Below are 19,088 nucleotides of genomic sequence, written 5' to 3'. Positions count from 1 at the left end.
CACCACACTTTAGGGTGCCAGGTATCCAGTTTTTGACCGGAACGCATAGTCAAAAAGAGACTCTGGCGGCTCAGCAGTGCAGCAGGGCTAAGGCAGGCTCCCTGCCTCCCTAGCTCCACGCCGCTCCAGGAAGCAGCTGGCATGTCCGGCTCCTAGGCGCAGAAGCAGTCATGGAGGCTCTGCACATTGCCCCTGCCCCTAGCGCCGACTCCATAGCTCCCATTGGCCAGGAGCTATAGCCAATGGAAGCTGCAGGGGTGGTGCCTGCTGGCAGACCCCGACCCCTCTGCCTGGGAGCCGGATATGACGGTTGCTTCTGGGAGCTGCGTGGAGCCAGGGCAGGCAGGGAGCTTGCCTTAGCCCCATTACACTAGTGCCCAGGAGTCGCCTGAGGTAAGCACCGCCCAGCCAGAACCCACACCCCAAACCCCCTCCCACACCCCAACTCCAGGTCAACCCCCCCCTCCCAGAGCCCACACCCCAACTCCCTGTCCCAGCCCTGAGCCCCTGTCTGAAACCCCATCCCCAGCCCCACCCCAGGGCCCACACCTCCAGCTGGAGCCCTTCCCCCCTCCCCAGAGTGAGTGACGGAGGGGGGAGAATGGAGTGAGCAGGGGACTGGGGTGTTCGGTTTTGTGCGATTAGAAAGTTTGCAACCCTACCAGACTTGCAGTTTATTTTTGTGATTATGACGACTACCTAGAGGATTTTCCAAGTAACGATAAAATACTAATATAAAAGGCTATCGGGACAAATTTCTAGTTCTATATATTTCAAACACATTTAAGAGGAAAGAATCAACCTGAAATCTAGTTAATTCTTAAGATGACTTAAGAGTGATTTTAGTCCCACAGCCAATTTGTGTGTTTACAAGTAGAGCCCTGCGTAGAAAAAAATTTATATCCACGGATGCAGATATAAATTGGTATCTGCGGAACTGCAGGGCTCTCCCGGGAACAGGAGCAGAACGGAGCAGAACGTGGGGCCTCCGCTCCCAAGAGAAAGCACCCTGGGCCAGCAGCTCCTCTGGCGCAGCTGTACCACCCCAGCCCCGCCCAATGTGACAGGCACCAGGCTCATTGGCAGCTGGTCGCGCTCATGTGTTCAAGCAGCACACATACACCCCCAGACAGGAGATGCAGACAGCTGCGTGGAAGGGACTGGGACATGACTGGTGGTGGTACAGTTGTGTCAGAAGAGCTGTTGGCACAACGCGCTGGCCCCTAGGAGTGGCAGCCCCATGTTCTGTTCCTTTCACTGCTGCAGTTCCGCAGACACTGATTTATATCTGTGGATATCAATTTGTATCCGCACAGGACTCTGTTTACATGTCACATTTTCCTACTATTTAATATGTTCCTCTTCTCCACTGCTTTGTGTGAAATGCAAACAAATAGAAGGGAAGCTGGCTATAAGAGGGAAAATGGAGTTTTGTCAAATGCACTAGAACTGAAACAGATTTTTTCCCCCGTCATTTCCTTCAGTTATAACTGTGTGACTTATAACACCAGTAGGTAAATCGTTTTCAGACAACATTATAATTTAAGTTGATATATATCTTTAATTATACTTAACTAAAAAAGGTGAATGTAATGCAAATATGTTCTATAATATTTGATGCCCTGAAAAGCCCTATAGATTTCAGCCCAGAACAGTCGGGATTGGTTTTCAAAACTATAAGAATGAAATAAATGTCATTTGGTGGCCAAACACCTCATATTACTTCAAAACAAGCCTAGTATGAACTGATCTGCCAGAGAACAAGTTACTCATATGCTTTTCAACATTAAGCACATAAGACATCTCAAATAACATTCAACACGTGTGAATTTTATATTTATATTATATATTTGTGACTCATCTGTAAATTATAAAAAACAAATTATTGGGCAAGGAACACTGTGTATTAGGCCCAAGTTCAAAACACAGCACCTTAAGTACATGTTTAAGTGTTTTCCTGAATTAGGGCCTTAGCATCCTAGCTGGACTTCTGAAAATCTAGCTACAGGCATAAATTACAAGTGAAAGTGAGTTATGATCTCAGCCTAGTACCCATTTGGGCACAACAAAAATATGCTCATTACAGGAAAACCTGTCAGATGTGCCAAATACAATTGCAGAATGAAAACAATGGGGATATCTGTCAGTCAGGATGAAGGTCTTTCGGCAAAGCTATATTGTGGAAGGAAGTTTGTGAAGATCAGGTCTTCACCTGAACATGAAATTCATTCTCAAATTAAAAAAAATTAAATAAGCTATGCCACAACAAATGAAATTTACAACATTTAAAAACCAGTCATACCATACTGCCTTCATTATTGCCAACCATAGTGTTATAGCTTCCAGTTAGTCTTCTCAGTTCTGTTACTTCAAATGTTACATCTAAACCATTTGGAAGGGTATCATCTCCTAAATAAACATACATTTATTAGTGAACACTGTACATTTAATACATTTCTTAAAAGTAATCAGTTCAATATTGCTTTATATCTGTATAAAAGGCAACTTAACTTTTGTAAAACATTTTTTTATAAATCAAAAATTGGTTGGCTCAAATCTTCATGAATGGCTAATTTATACAGACAAATTATCTCACAAAATTAGACTTCCTAATTAGAATCTGAGTATTTGCATATAGGAGTTTGATTCTGTCATACATTTGACTTCTTCAGCATCAGTCCTTTAGTTATGAACTAGTTTAACATATGTCTGGTAACCTACCCTATGAAAATATGGATTTACACATTTTATTTTAGAAGGAAGTAGCTCTATCAAAAGTCACTGGAAACAGTGTTCCCAATCTCCACGGGGAAAGTACCATGCAATGGAAGCATTTTTTTTCCTCTCAAAAAATAAAAATAATTTCTGGCCTAGTTGTCTCTTAACTCAACTGCTCTAAAATATGATTGTAGAGGGCATCTGCCTTTGTTCTAAGCAATTAGGCAGTACGCTTTTATGGAACAATCTGTCATGTTACACTGACCTTTCATTTTCAGTAACAGAATATTTCCCAAATTAAAACAGTCTCTTCATAACAGTAGGCCATTTCAACAGAAGCAGTGTTGTGATAAGAGGAGGAAATTCAGAGTCTTCCTACCAACATATATTGCAGCGAAAGCATGGAATGTACAACTGCATTAAAATTCTCAGATAATTGATTATTTTTATTTCTATCAGATCACTAAATGTACACTTAAAAAAAAAAGAAAAACAACTGAGATTGTTCATACTTCTGAGAGATGCTAATACTGACTGACAGCACCAGGAAATGAATTCCTCTATTTAGTCACAGAACAGGTATAGAACACAAGTTTCTCCACTCTGCCTTGACTATGTGTCTCAGTCCTGACCTGTAGAGGATACCACTAAGAGTGAAAGGGTGGTTCATTCTGTATGCCTATTCAATCTTTAGCCCCTCTGTTGAAACTACAAGATTTGTTTTGATTTAAAGTAGTGTGAACTAGTAGTTAGAGCCAAGGATGAGAGTCAGGAGGCCAGACTATCACAAAGACTTGCTGTGGAAACTTAGGCAAACTACTTCATTTCTATGTGCCCCAGTTTCCTTCTCAGTTAAATAAAATAACAACCTTTGTAAAGCATTTTGAGATCCTGGGATGAGAAGTGGTAAGCATGTATATGATGGGGCACATGCCCCACACTGACAAATAATGGATTAACAGGCAATCTAAGAGCCCAATTAGCCCATTCTGCGGCACCTGGGGGGGGCACAACTAATTAAGGATTAGACCCAATTAGGGAGAAGCAAGCTGAGCAGCACCTATAAAGGAAGGATTGCTGAGCCAACAGAAGATGACTGAGACAGCAGAGCTGCAGTAGGGAACTGATACCCCAGGACTGACCCTGAAGGGAGAGGGCTACAGGGGTGACGGGGTTCCAGGCACCTGACAGACAAGCTAAGTGACACCCTGAGAAAATGCCTTAGTTACAGACTTGTGAAAGCTACACAGTCAAATGAATGTCCAAGGAGAGAGGACTGTAGGATGCTGCTCCACAGCAAACACCTGCATGCAGACAAAGGTACGAAACAGCTCAGGAAATCAGGGAAGAATCATACGAAACAGACCCTCGCTTCTTATTACAAGGGTCCTGGGCTGGAACCAGAGGAGAAGGTGAGCCTGGCATCTCCTATTACAACTTTGCAAGAGGGATGGTGTAAGTCTCTGGAAAGGGACAAGGACTACAGGCCTCTATGTGACCATTAGGATTTTGGGTTTTCATTTGGACTTATTTTCTTTTGGTTACCCTGGAAGGTGACTGTACCGAAAGCTGATCTGGCTGGAGAGCTTGGACATGATGCTGACTGCAAGATAACTAAAATGGTGATCAACTGTGGTTGCTAGAAGCGAGGGACCCTTTCAACATCCCAAATTAATTTCTGGGGTTGCTACAGATTGAGGGTAACCACTTACAATGTGAAAAAAAACTGTTATATGGACACTTGTCCATTGACACCATCACAACCATAGCATTTCACTTATGCCACCCAGCTATCTAACTGTCTGAGTCTAGTTATTAGAGCAATAACTAATAGCTCATTGGAGGGTTGTAATCCTAACCTTTCACCTCCAGGCCTACACCTTTCATCCTACAATCTATCTAGTTTGGCCAGAAGTTAATTTAGTGACAATACTACTATTTATATTACATTTTCAAACTATATAGAAATACTCAGTATTCTTAAAACAACTTTATTTTACCTTTATTTTTTTCATATGGGATGAGAACACTCTGTATTAAAACACAAACCCTTCAACTGAAGGTTGAAAACTGAAGTCCGGTTTTAAAGGATTATACAAAGACAATTGTGTCATTAGATTTATCCTATTTGCTGTTAGTGTTGGGTGCGCAAATAGCTATAGCTTCCCTGAAGTTTCAGGAATATAACAATTTTGAAGGGGTAACAGAGGGAAGTTTCAAAGTTAACATCCCCTTTGTGATTGATGGTAGTAGTTCACACCTCTCTAGGATGAATACTGTCCCTGACTCTACAACTATGGCCCTACTAAATTCCTGGTCCATTTTGGTCAATTTCATGGACATAGGATTAAAAAAAAAATCATAAAATTTCAAGATTTCAGATTTTAAATCTCAAATTTCACAGTGTTGTAACTGTAGGGGTCCTGATCAAAAAGGAGTGTGTGTGTTGGGGTGGGGGGGGGAAGGGGGTGTCAAGATTATTGTAGGGGGTGTTGCGATATTGCTATCCTTACTTCTGCACTGCTGCTGCTGGCAGTGCTGCTGTCAGAGCTGGGCAGCCAGAGAGCGGCAGCTGCTGGCTGGGAGTCCAGATTTCATGGTCCATGGCACGTTTTTCATGGCCATGAATTTGGTAGGGTCCTATCTATAACCATGTACTTGCAAAACTCTTGTTGCAGAACCAGTGTGTATCTCTTGCAGGTAGGCTACGTACACCCCACCTGTGCACTAAGGCTCTCAGCTCCATGTGAGCTCCCAGCATGCTGCTGTGTAACAGATTTGGAAATGTGGATCCAGATAGAAATGGGTTCATTTAGCACATTACAAGTGTGTGGCAGTGCAAGCTACTGCTTAAGTGTAACTTGGGGACAAACGTAGGAGAGAGAGATTCCTACCTACCATAGAAGCGAGGATTTTGACCTTTGGCAGTTCACATTTTTCTTATGTCAAGCTGTCTGCAATCTAAAGCAGGCACCTCTGCGTCTGTCATATTTGGTAAGTTGTTTTAGTTTACCCTAAGGCTTGGAAACTTTAAAAATAAGCCTAACTACAACATCGGATGGTAAGTGGGAGCTCACCCATGGAAAGCTCTCTCCTCTCCACTGGCAAGTGTTTTTGTCAAACTGTTTCATAGTTTGAAACAGGATAAAACAATAGTGTCCTTGAAATTAGAAATGTCATTAGCATATAGACTTTCAAGGAGCTAGATGGTGTCTACAGATATAAAAAAGGTTAAGTTAGGGCTTTATGATACCATATCAGAACTATGAATGAAAGTTAGCTTTGAAAGAGGAAAGTAAAACACTTATTTCAAAGAGATGAACTTGAATGTATAGTTCTGTAGATCAGATACAAGCTATAAAACAGAAGATGTTGACACATGGTAATTTAAATAATTTTTTCATGGTCATTTTAATACATTTGATCAATTCAAAATAAAAGTTGATACTAAAAAGTGACATAATACAACTCTTTACTGAACATTTTGAAGTGATGCTAAGGAGAATAACTGAAAACAATGCAAAACTGATACTGTATCAGACCGATCATGTATATTTACAACCCCCCGCCTCCCACACACTATGGTAAAAGAACGTTAAAGTTGCAAAATGAAGCACTCGACAGTTAAGAAATTTCTGTGCAATCTTAATTCAGCCCCCCTTCTGCATATGAATTACGATACAGACTTTAATTACATGATCACATACTATTTTTTTCCACAGAACACCTGCCTTATTCAATGAAAAAGTAGTTGCTCATTATTTCTTATTAGGACGCTCGTTCAATATGTGGACACAAACACACCATCCAAAACCTGCACTAAATACAAAATCATTTATTTTCTCATAGGCATTTCTGTGGTAGTCTCACTATAATATCAGAATACTTCAAGCATGAATAGATTCATCTTCACAATCTGTCCATGACGCTAAGTGGTATTAATATCTTCATTTTACACCTGGAGAACTGAGGTACAGAGATAAAGGACAAAACTGTCAAGTGTTCACTAATTTTGGATGCCCTACTTGAGAAATCTAGGGCCTGATTTTTCAGAATACAGCTCTTTCTATGTTCAAATCACTGTTCCACTCATTTCAGTTGCAGCTGTGAATGCTGAACACTTTGGCAAATCTGTCCCCAGGTGTTTCACAATAGGCAGTTAGAAAATGAGGAACACATAAGTAATGAACATGTGTGAAGATTCTGGTTTAAGTGACTTGCCTGGCATCATACAGGAACCCAAGAAGAAGCAATAGAATCCAATTCTTACCTTGACATGTATCAATCAGAACTTCCACCTGCCTAAAAATTCCTAGGCGGAGCAACTTTTCACGAGCTTCATGTGATTTTCTCATTACCTATAGAATGAGAGAAGGAATTTGGATTGCACTTTACCAAGGAATCATTGGTACAATCGCTAAATAGCCCAAGGAGATTCATACATCACTGACAGATTTTGAACGGCTTCTATACACATTACAACATAGATCGATTCAGGATCTACTTCAATACCCAGATGCAAGAAGCATCCACCTCAATTTCCTGGTTTGCCTATCAATTTTCTTTAAAACATTTTTTAAAAAGGAAAAAACCCTTCTGAACCATATCAGAGTTGACAAGCTAAGATCTTAATGTCTCATTTGGATTCCTTATGTTTATCAATTGACTATACATTAACGAATTCAAAAGTGTAGATAAAAATCTTTCATGTGCTAATTATTGAAGTGAGTACTTGGAGAAGGAACTAGATATAAAGAACAAACAAGGACTTATCTACAAAAGGAAACTGATAAGCAGAACTGTTATATACAATGTTGGAGCAGTGTTGGTCCCAGGATATTAGACACACCAGGTGGGTGACGTAATATCTTTTATTGGATTAATTCTTTTAGTGACTGAGACAAGCTTTTGAGCTTACAGGACCTGAAGAAGAGCCCTGTGTAAACCTGAAAGCTTGCTTCTTTCACCAATAGAAGCTGCTGCAAAACAAGAAATTACCTCAGCAGAACTCTAGCAATATAAAGGTGGGCAGCAACAATGAAAGCTTCCTCACATTGTCCTGCCAATCTTATTCTAGACCAGTGGGTCTCAAACTCTTTTTTTACTGGTGACCCCTTTCATATCGCAAGTCTCTGAGTGCGACCCCCCCAATAAGTTAAACATACTGTTTAATATATTTAACACCATTATAAATGCTGGAGGCAAGCGCAGTTTGGGGTGGAGGTTGACAGCTCGCGACCCCCCATGTAATGACCTCATGACCCCGAGGGATACCGACCCCCAGTTTGAGAACCCCTGTTCTAGAAAGACATCTACTCAAGAGTGAGAGAATATCCATACTGATTCAGACTTCAATCCCAGCTGACAATGCCACCCAAGTGCTAACTCTGATACCTAATGTCTTTTCTTTTTAAAGAACTGAATACAACTACATAACATAAGTGTGATTACCCTCTGAAAAGTGAGTGAAAAAACATCATGGTGTTCTGTGTATGGCAGGGGTGAGCGAACTATTGCCCATGGGCCAAATCTGGCCCGCCAGCCATTTTAAGCCCGCCCTCAAGGTTCCCCTGGGGAGCAGACTCTGGGGTTTGCCCCGCTCCAGCTGGGGAGCAGGGCTGGGGGCCGCTCCACGTGGCTCCTGAAAGCAGCGGCATGACCCCTTCCGGCCCCTCTAGTGCTCCAACAGAGAAGGGACATGGCCACTGCTTCTGGGAGCCGCTTGAGCTAAGTGCCACCCAGAGTCTGCACCCCTGAGCCTCTCCCAACATGCCAACTCCATGCCCTGATTCCCCTGTCGCCCTCCAAACCTCTCAGTCCCAGCCCAGAGCACCCTCCTATACCCCAAACTCCTCATCCCCAGCGCCCACCCCCAGCTGGAGCCCTCCCCCTGCACCTTACTCCGCTGCTCCAGCTCAGAGCCCCCTCCTGCACCCTGAACTCCTCCCCAATTTTGTGAGCATTCATGGCCCGCCCTACAGTTTCTATTCCCAGATGTGGCCCTTGGGCCAAAAAATTTGCCCACCCCTGGTGTATGGTATCATCTCCGTTTATAGGAAAACAAAATAATTTTTCAATCAGTTCTGCACACTTAACTTGATCTGAAAGTCAAACTGGGTTTTTCTTTCTTGGGAATCATCAGTGGTAGCAAAGATATTGCTGACTAGTAGCACAAGTGACAAGAGGCTGGGCTGATGGGATACCCCTAACTTTATCACCTAATTTTTTTTTTTAAAAAACCACATTTGGCTTGTAGGTTTACTCATCTAATTAGTACCTGTAAGTGCTTGGTAAATTTTTCAAGTCTGGAGTCTTTTGCAGAGCATATGCCACTCACTACAATACTTACATCTATGAGGTTTTTAGCCTTGAAAAGGTCACCAATTTCATATATGATAATGTCATCTTTAGTCCTTCCAAGTCCATCAAAGTGTACATGCTGGACCACCACCTAAACATAAGATGACTATTAACAACACAAAATTAAAACCACTTAGACACAAATAATACTCTAGTCTGACTGAAGGTACAAGAATACAGGATTCACTTGTGAATTAGTATTAACTTATAATATCAGGGAGCAATACGATCAATCCTGGATTGTAGTTAATTATTTCCATTAATAAGAATTACGTTGAAAAACAGGTTTCCTAACTTCAAATCAAGAACTAACTGCAGGAAAAGACTATGTTAAGAGTCCATAGCTACTAAGACTTTAGTCACAGATCTTTATGAACAAGTCAGTCATTGGCTAAAGCCATATGATCTAGAACACAAGACCTAAACATATAACTGGCTGTGTACTTCCTTCACCATTTATACTTAATAGCAAAGAATTTAAAAATACAGTCAAAAATAAGTCTCAAATACTTGAATAAATGTTAAACATTCCATCACCATCTGAACATTATAAACTAAGACACATAGCAAGGTCTACAATACTACAAGATACCAAATTATTTTTTTTTAAACTCTAATTCTTTTTTTGTCTATATAGCAGAGTACTGTAGCTAGTTTATCTAATGCACTCTATTGATTAAATCTGCCTCATTTTCTCCAATCTTTTTAGTACACATAACTTCGGGACTTATTACTCACTGCCAAAAAAAACCCACCTCCCAAATGATTAGATGCTCCTTTTTCTAATAAAATAGACGATAGTTGCAACCTACCATCACTGGCAACTTGACAATAATAAATTGGTGTGCACATGTAATGGAATTAAAAAAAAATTATTATAGAAAGAGACTTCATTATCAAGCTTCCAGTGGGAGTGACTATGAACAAAGTCAAGGAAAGGAAACAGCTTTAAAATTGAGGGCATTATGAGATGTCTCTTCTTTGCTGTGTTGTTAAACATATTAAATGTATTTAACAACATCTTGTAGGAAAAACAGGGTTGATAAAAAGTGTTTTTTTTATTTTAATTGGATTTTATTTAAATTGAATAGTTTTTTTTAAATAAACCTATTTAAAATTAAGTATGAAATTGACAAGCTACGTTAAGGTTAGGCTTGGCAGAATTCAATTTTTTTTTAAATAATTTCAGTGGATAATATCTCAAGTTTTTTAAATATTTTTGTCAATTTAAATGTTTACAGTTGCAGGAAATTATGGAGAGCAAGACAATTATTTAATGACAGTAGACGCTGAAATTCTAGAAAGTTTAAGTTTTATAACTGTTCAAACACAAATTGTCAACATCACATTTATATATACAAAGTAAATATCCTTAAATCAAACTCTATTAAGTTCCCAAGCAGCATTTTTCTTACTATGCCCATCTGCACATTTATCATCATTGATGAAAATATTTCTTGTTGGTTTGTGTGTATATGGTGAAATCAATGTTCAGCAACATTTACCAATAAAAATCTAACACCTCCAAACCTTGTTAATGCCTTAAATTAAACAGTAGATTTGCTTGCCAAGTTTTAAAGAAAGTCAGACACTGAACTGCTGGATGCCACTGGCTAAGCACTTGGAACCAGAGTTTATTGATGTGCTGAATCAACTTTTGACCACAATAGCCTCAGTCTACTGCATGTGCAGAGAATATTTTTTTCATTTCAGTTTATTCAACTAGTTCACAGTTTAACAACTAGTTCATTCAAAGATAAGAAACCAACTGGGGGCTGAAAAAGAAGGAAAGCTTGTTTTCCTCATTCAATCTATGAACAAAAGTAGGTGTGAGAGGATGACATCTACTAGTTCCAAAATCTTGAAGAACATGGTTGCAAGAAACAATTAGTTCAATTCACTAACTACACATAATGAAGGCTATGATTTAGTCACAGACATCACTGAAGTCACGGATTCCGTGACTTCTACCGACCTCTGTGACTTCAGTCTGCAGGGGTCAGGAGCTGCAGGCTCCCGTGCTGCCCGCAGAAGGAGGGAACTGCAGGGTACCTCTGCTGCCTCTGGAGGCCCTCGGAGTTCCAAGGAACCCCTGAGCTCCTGGCTGCGGCAGCGGCCCTGAAGGTGCAAACAGCAGGGGAACCACGAGCTCTCAGCTGCAGCTGGGAAACCCCCATAGCTTCCAGCTGTGGCAGGCAGCAGGGAAACCTGGGGCTGTGGAGAGCGGGGGCACCCTACAGCTCCTGGCCCCCGCAGGGGAATCCCTGAGCTGCAGGGACACCCCGCAGTTCCTGGCCCCTGTGAGCGGACCCCCGGAGCTGCAGGTGGCAAGGGTACCCTGCAGCCCCCCACTGCTCCCAGCCATGGGCAGCAGGAGACCCTGGAGCTCCGACACCCAACCCACAATGGGGCCCCCCAGAGCTGCTGCACAGCTGCCCTGCTGCAGGCGGTGTGGGGACCTGCAGATCCCCATTATGTCAGATATTTTTAGTAAAAGTCATATGTCAGATATTTTTAGTAAAAGTCATATCCATGCCAAAATCTTAGCTTTACAAATAATATTTCGTTTAATATATCACAGTTTTAAATGTAAAACATATTTGGCTAAACTTTGATAAAATTTCTTATGTAACAAGCACTTTTATTTAAAAAAAATCTATTTGTGCATTTAATTGAATTTCCATCTAAATAGAGCTTCACACAAACCAAATAAAAAATTAACCACTTTAACATAACACAATATAAAAGTTAAGAATCTGAATAAATGTAAGTTATATACAGTAACTGCTTAAATAAGTGTGTACAGACAGTGCAGCCTCCTGGTTTGCAAAAAGCAGCAGCAAATTCAGTACGAAAGCTATATTTAAGTTGCAATTCAGCATGTTTTAATAGTTATCAACCAATAAGAAGCAACTTTTTATTAGGAAAAGAACTAAAAAGTACAAATGCAAAACATGATTAAAATCTATTATTTAAATAACTTTAATTAAATCACTGTTTGCCTATTAAATCACTAATTTAAAACAATCCAATGTAAGTACTGTATATACTCGTTCATAAGCCGAAATTTTTTAAGTAAAAAAGGGAAGCACCAGGGAAAGGGTCAGCTTATGGCCAGGTCTACACTGCGACTTTAAATCGGTTTAATGGCTGATATATCGATTTAACGCTGTACCCGTTCACACGACGTCGTCATTAATATCGAGTTAAACGGCTCCTTAAATCGATTTCGGAACTCCTCCCAGACGAGAGGAGTAGCGCTAAATTAGTAAGCTGTCTATATTCGATAGTGATAACTCGGATTAGGGTTCGTGTGGTACGGGAAATCGAGCATTATTGGCCACCTCTCAGGTATTCCTGTTCCTACTTAGTGGACCACGGACCGCTGCACCTTGTGTTATCGTATCAATCCACTGAACTCAATTGGCGCTGTGGGACGCTCGCCTCAAGAGGAACAATAGATCACAAGGGAGAAAATACGCCAACTTTGACGAGTACCCTTTTACAATAGACGACTTTCCCTGTTTATTTTCAACAAGTCGTCTCACGCTCTCTCTGGATCACATGTACACACTGGGGGTGCGACAGATTTGCACAGATTGTTCAAACATTGCAAAGTAGCTATCCTGCATTGAACCTTACGGGAAGATACTTAAATCTGATCGCTGTTGGTGAGACAAATCTGTTTTATTCAGATTAGAGTCCGCTTATATAGAACATGGAAAATGTCCAAATGCGTTTGAAAATATAAACTCCATGGATACACTAGCGGTGCAGTGACAACCGTATCGTGGACAGCTCAGAGACCCTCAACGGCATGCTCACTGGAGGGAGGGAAGGAGGGTGGTAATGAGGACGACAGTGCTTCCCAGTCTCACACAGAATCCTCTGAAAAACTATTTGCATACATCTGGCTGAGCGCCCATATGCTGTAGCTTAATATCAACGGTGTTCTTGCGCTGGTTCACGGAACAGCTCGTCAGTCTCATCTTCCCTCCCCCCAGTCACGGTAAGAAACAGTAAAAATAAATGAATTCCTGATGTACTGTAAATGGTCACCTCTCATAGCTGTGTACTGAATGCTTGCTGGCAGACGCGAATGCTGCCTGCGGTGAAGAGCAGATGTTTTTGCCCATCATGGCCACTGTGCTTCTCAACCCGGAAGTGGAACTGGGATAGCTTGAAGGAGACAGCTACCCACAGGTGCACCGCTCCTGAAAATCGATGGGTAGCGTTTGGACCATGGACGCAAACAATCGAATTTCGGGATCCACTGTGGACCGTCTAAACTGCATTTTTAGATCCTGTTCTTTGTTAATATCGGATTTAAGCTAATTCGAAATAATCAGTACAGTGTAACGTACACCTAATGAAGGATTGAGACCAGGGTTGAGAGGTGGGACACAGCCTCGTCCCTCCCCAACAGAGGACGAAGCAAGAGTAGGCAGCACAGCCATGCAGAGCCAGAAGAGGATAAGCGGGGGCAGAGATCTATCTCCGAATATTTCCCTGCAGCCTTCCAAGCAGCTGCAGCTCTGGGGCTGGCAGGCTGAAGCCATGCTGCTCAGCCCCGCAACCCAGAGCGGGCCATGGCTGCACCATCCAGCCTGCTGGAGCACACTGTGGTCATGCCACAGAGCACAGTCTGCTGGAATATGCTGCAGCCGCACCAACTGGTCTGGCCCGCCACGGCAGGCCGCAGCCACACCACCCAGCCTGGCGAAACAGCTCCATCCAGGCCAGAGACATCCTCCCCTGGTGCTCCCCAGATAAGGTGGGAAGGGATGGGATGGGGAAGGTGTGGGGGTTCTGGGCTAGCAGTGGGGTTATGTGGGGGGTGATCACAGAGGTTACTCCCCTGACCCCCAGCTTTTCCCCTCCCCCAAAAAACATTTCCCCACCAGTTCCTGTCCCGGCCCATTAGGGTAAGCAGTTAGTGCACTGGGACACTTTGTTTACTTAGGTTTACCTCCATGCCTGCGGACGCTTGAGGTAAACAAACCATCACAGCTCACCATGATGGCCTGGGAGCCAAAGTTTGCTGCCCCCTGAATTATAGGGTCGGCTTATGAATGGGTCACAAAAATTTTCCATTTCTACTTATCCATCTTGGGGGGGTTGGCTTATGATTGAATATATATGGTAATAACAAAGGAAACCAGACATTACTGGATTCATTTTCTTCTTTTATATCTCAAATACTGGTTTGGGATATTCCCTACAAATAAAAGATTTACATAAATAAATAAACAAACAAACAAACCATTCACACCCATTGATTAGGAACTCACATCTTTGTTTTCAAGGACTTCCTGCTTGGCTTCAGGTTCAACTTCAATTAGTTCAGGTTCATCTCCTAAAGCACCAAAGTCAGACCCACTCACTGGAAGAGGCTCCAGACTCTGAATAAAATATATACACAAAATAATCTGTATTTTCTATTTAATAAATTAAATATTTTGTACCACATCTGAGAGTTTTTTCCTTGTGAGGAAAATTCTCAACATTCAGCCCATCATATTATAAGGAATGACAATTCCATAAATAGAAGAGAGAAAATACTGGGCATTACATTTAGGTATTTGTACTGTATATATTTGCCGAAAAAGTTTTACTATATACTGAATAATTTTCACACTGAGAGTGTTTTCTTTAGTAAGATACGATACACAGTAAGTTACTTCTGCCTAGAAAGTACAGTATGTTCGTTTAAATCTCCACACAGTTTTTGCAGAACAAGTTCCTTTCCTTTGTAAAATTTCAAAATATTAACCAGCCTTTCAAAAATACTTGTATAATTCAATTTTTAAAACACATATACGCTTCAGTCAGTTGTCTTATTTTTTCACTATGTGAAGTGATACGCAAAATTAAAGATATCAGAACATTTGGTTTATGTGCCAAATGTCCAGAGAAACAGGTTTTTCAGCATGTTACTTTGTTGTGTGGCTTAAATCTTTTTAGATTTGCGAACACAAGGTTTTCTTCCCATCACCAGTTCTCTGAACACCATTCTAAGAACATGACTCATCAAAGTTGAAGTCTGCTTTTGAGATGAAAGGTAAGTCAATTCATTCAGTTTTCCAACTAAAAATGGGTTTGTTTGCTGTAGCTTACAGCATTATGAAATAATAACAATAAAAACTTCACAAAGTCATGAAGTACCCTCTTACAGTACTGCTGCTATCAGACTTCAGCAATAATCTCTTTGGCAAGGTCACCAGCAGAGTATACGCTGCATCACTTCAGGGAGAAGCTATTCTTTTGCAATGTAGGAAATGCCATACTGCACCAGACCCTAAGTCCAACTTCAGTATCCTGTCTCCAACAACGACCAGTACCAGTTGAGTCAGAGGGAGGTTTCAGAAGACTGCAGTAGGGAGATGTCGGATAATCTGCCCCCACATTAGGTCTCATTCTGATCTCTACCAGAAATTTGCTTAAACCCTGAAGTATGAGGTTTAATATCCCCTTCAAAATTTGTCTAATTAATTATGACAACTCTGGATATTCATGATATCCATACAAATGTCCAATCATTTTTAGAATCTTACTAAGTTCTTGGTCTCAGTAACTTCCTGTAACAATGAACTCCACTAATTAATATTGTGTGAAAAGATATATGACTTTATCAATTTAAAATTTACCATCTTTTCATTTCACTGATTATTACGTTGGGATTCTGGAACCAATAAGAAAAATACAAGCAACGGCAATATATGCTGAAATTATAGTATTCTATGAAGTACCTAGTATGTTAGCCAACGGCTCTGTTTTTGTGCATATTAGGCAACATGAATCTAGGTGTGGTACCTTAACTCCGAGATTCTTGACTTAGAATCATAGAATTGAAGGTGGCCTAGAGAGATCATTGCACTCGTGGCAAGACTAAGTATTATCTAGACCAGGGGTCAGTAATCTTTCAGAAGTGCTGTGCCGACTCTTCATCTATTCACTCTAATTTAAGGTTTTGCGTGCCGGTAATACATTTTAATGTTTTTAGAAGGTCTCTTTCTATAAGTCTATAATATATAACTAAACTATTGTTGTATGTAAAGTAAATAAGGTTTTTAAAATGTTTAAGAAGCTTCATTTAAAATTAAATTAACATGCAGAGCCCCCCAGACCAGTGGCCAGGACCCAGCAGTGTGAGTGCCACTGAAAAATCAGCCTGCGGGCCACCTTCGGCACCTGTGCCATAGGTTGCCTACCCCTGATCTAGACCATCTCTGACAGGTGTTTTTTAAGAGCAGGTTAGACAATCTCCAAGGATGGAGATTCCACAACCTCCTTAGCCAATTTATTCCAGTGCTTATCATCCTGACAGTTAGGATGTTTTTCCTAATGTCAAACCTAAACCTCTCTTGCTGCAATTTAAGCCCACTGCCTCTTGTCCTATCCTCAGAGGTTAAGAGCCACCACTTTTCTCGCTCCTCCTTGTAACAACCTTTTATGTTCTTGAAAACTTATGACTCCTCTCAGTCTTCTCTTTTCCAGACTAAACAAACCCAAGTTTTTAAGTCTTCCCTCATAGGTCATGTTTTCTAGACCTTTAATCATTTTTGTTGCTCTTCTCCAGACTTTCTCCAATTTGTCCACATCTTTCCTGAAACATAGCAATCAGAACGGGACACAATACTCCAGCTGAGGCCTAAACAGCATGGAGTAGAGCAGAAGAATCACTTCTCATGTCTTGCTTACAACATTCCTGCTAACAGATCCCAAAATAATGTTCACCATTTTTGCAACGGTGTCACATTGGTGACTCATATTTAGCTTATGGTCCACTATGACCCCTCAGATCCCTTTCCGTAGTACTACTTCCTAGGTAGTAATCTCCCATTTTGTATCTGTGCAACTGATTGTTCCTTCCTAAATGGAGTATTGTGCATTAGTCCTCACTGAATTTCATCCTATTTACTTCAAACCATTTCTCCAGGTTGCCCAGATGAGTTCGAATTTTAATCCTATTCTCCAAAGCACTTGCAACCCGTTGCATCTTGGTATCATCTGCAACTTTACAAGTGTACTCTCTATGCCATTATCTAAATTATCTAAAACATTATCTAAAACTTGCAAATGTTATTCAGAAAAGCCAAATATTTTAATGACTTTTATAGATTTGGGGACACCAGAGCAAATATATGAAAGACTGTGGTGTGGAAAAAACAAACAAACCACTTTGCATAAAAGCCGCAACACCCATCCCCATTCTTCTATGATCTCAGACACAGGTTTGATACAGGAGTGGGTGGGTGAGATTCTGTGGCCTGTGCTGTGCAGGAGGTCAGACTAGATGATCACAATGGTCCCTTCTGACCTTAAAGTCTATGGTTCTATCTTGGTCCTTTAAATTTATTATTATGCACCACTAGTTCCCATTTTCACATTACAGAAAGAGAGGTGGTCCTTTGAAAACAGTACCAGTTGTAGCCAAAAGGTGTGCGACAGCAGACTCTAATCAGAGGCACTTCAGAGAAGGAAGAAAGGATCTGGACAGAGGATTAAACCTTCCTGAGGAAATCAGTGTGAAGAGCAAAGCCAGACCCTGCGTAGGGGCACTTATTCACCATATCAGTCCCTCCCTCCCCCTGGCACAGCCAAATGTCAGCAGTTCTGCAAAACAGCCTGTCACCTAGAGCTGGTGCATCTGACACTCCTCCCCCCATATCTCCAGGGGCTCGCACCCCCTCTGCAGACCCGCACAGGGCGTGTGTAAAATATTTTAGGTTAACTCCCCTGCCGTGTAGTTTGCCTCCCTCCGGCTGCGGAATATTATCGCCTAGGTCGACAAATTTATAATAGTAATATTTTTGTAATTGCAGCATCACTGATGCTGCAATTCTACCAATCGTAGCGCATATTAAAATCACCAATGATGGCACGATGCCATTTAGTAAATACACTCACAAGAATCCTGAACTGCACTGGACCCCTGCTTGAATGCAGGGTTTTGGATCCATGCGTGGTCCCGCTCTATAAGCAAAACCGTGCTATACAGGTGTGCATTCAAGCAATGGTCTGCCATACTTGTAATTTTATTTATAACAAAACTTGTAAATGTTCCATCATTTTAGTGACATGTAGATTCATTTTAGTTCAAACGAGTTTGTAAAAAAACTAAAACAAGTTCATATGGGGCCTGGGCCGGCAAAATCATTAATCCAATGGGCAGAGACTCCGTGAGGGGCAGTGCCCCTGCTGCTGCAGCCCGTCACTGACACGCGGGAGGGGGGCGGATCGTGCAGCCCCAGGCCCACGCTCACAGGTAACCGCCCCAGGCCCGTTGTTAGAGGGGGGTGGGGCAGCCCCGCCCTACAGCCCCGCCCGGGATAAAGCCGCAGCCCGCGGTGAAGGGGCTGGGAGGCCCCCAGGGACCAAGGTTCCCCCGCGCTGTTCCCGCGCTCAGCGACCCCCTGCTAGGCCCGGCCCCCACCCCGCTTCCGAAGGTCGCGCCATCGGGCGCGGCTCCTCCTTTGCCCCGGGGCCCCGCGCGCCAGAAGGGGCCTCACCCGCGCGTGCACCGTCCCCATGGCCGCGCCGCGAACACCGATCCCACAGCGAGGGCAGCGCGCGGCGGTCAGCACCAAGCCCTACAGCAAAGACCGCGGCACGGAGGCGGCCATGACACTCAGTGCCGTGCCCCGCCCCGCCCGGCTCTTATTGGCCAGCAGAGCTAAAAGGGGACAAGGTAGGCAGTGAAGTTCCCGGATGGGGCGGGCGCTAGGAAGCCCCGCCCACACGGAGGGAGGAGGCAGGCAGGAGGATGGGACAAGTGACAGCCCCTCGGCTGGAGCTGTTCCCTTGTGTCCCTAAGGCTGCAGCTGCCCAGGCTCCTGGAGCAGGACAATCAGAATTGGAAGGGACCTCAGGAGATCATATAGTCCACCGCCTACTCAAGGCAGAACCAATCCCCAATTATGTATTTTTTTGTTTAGTGCCAGATCTCTAAGGATTGAACTCACAACCCTGGGTTTAGCAGGCCAGTGCACAAACCATTGTGCTACCCC

The 19,088-nt window shown here is 42.3% G+C and overlaps 1 protein-coding gene across 1 annotated transcript in view; it reads right to left on the bottom strand.

Moving 5' to 3' along the window:
• Positions 1-18,743, bottom strand: part of SAMM50 (SAMM50 sorting and assembly machinery component) — a 40,480-nt gene extending 21,737 nt beyond the window's left edge. The window contains exons 1-5 of the mRNA XM_032781986.2: positions 18,591-18,743; positions 14,370-14,480; positions 9,068-9,169; positions 6,989-7,076; positions 2,303-2,409 (exon numbers count right to left, since the gene is read on the bottom strand). Coding sequence (XP_032637877.1) covers positions 2,303-2,409; positions 6,989-7,076; positions 9,068-9,169; positions 14,370-14,480; positions 18,591-18,611 — 429 coding nt within the window. The 5' untranslated portion in view covers positions 18,612-18,743. The remainder of the gene's footprint in view (positions 1-2,302; positions 2,410-6,988; positions 7,077-9,067; positions 9,170-14,369; positions 14,481-18,590) is intronic.
• Positions 18,744-19,088: the final 345 nt, after the last annotated feature.

The sequence above is a fragment of the Chelonoidis abingdonii genome, chromosome 1 (assembly GCF_003597395.2).
Source record: "Chelonoidis abingdonii isolate Lonesome George chromosome 1, CheloAbing_2.0, whole genome shotgun sequence".
Classification (NCBI taxonomy): Eukaryota; Metazoa; Chordata; order Testudines; family Testudinidae; genus Chelonoidis; species Chelonoidis abingdonii.
This window is presented reverse-complemented; position numbering and strand designations above follow the sequence as displayed.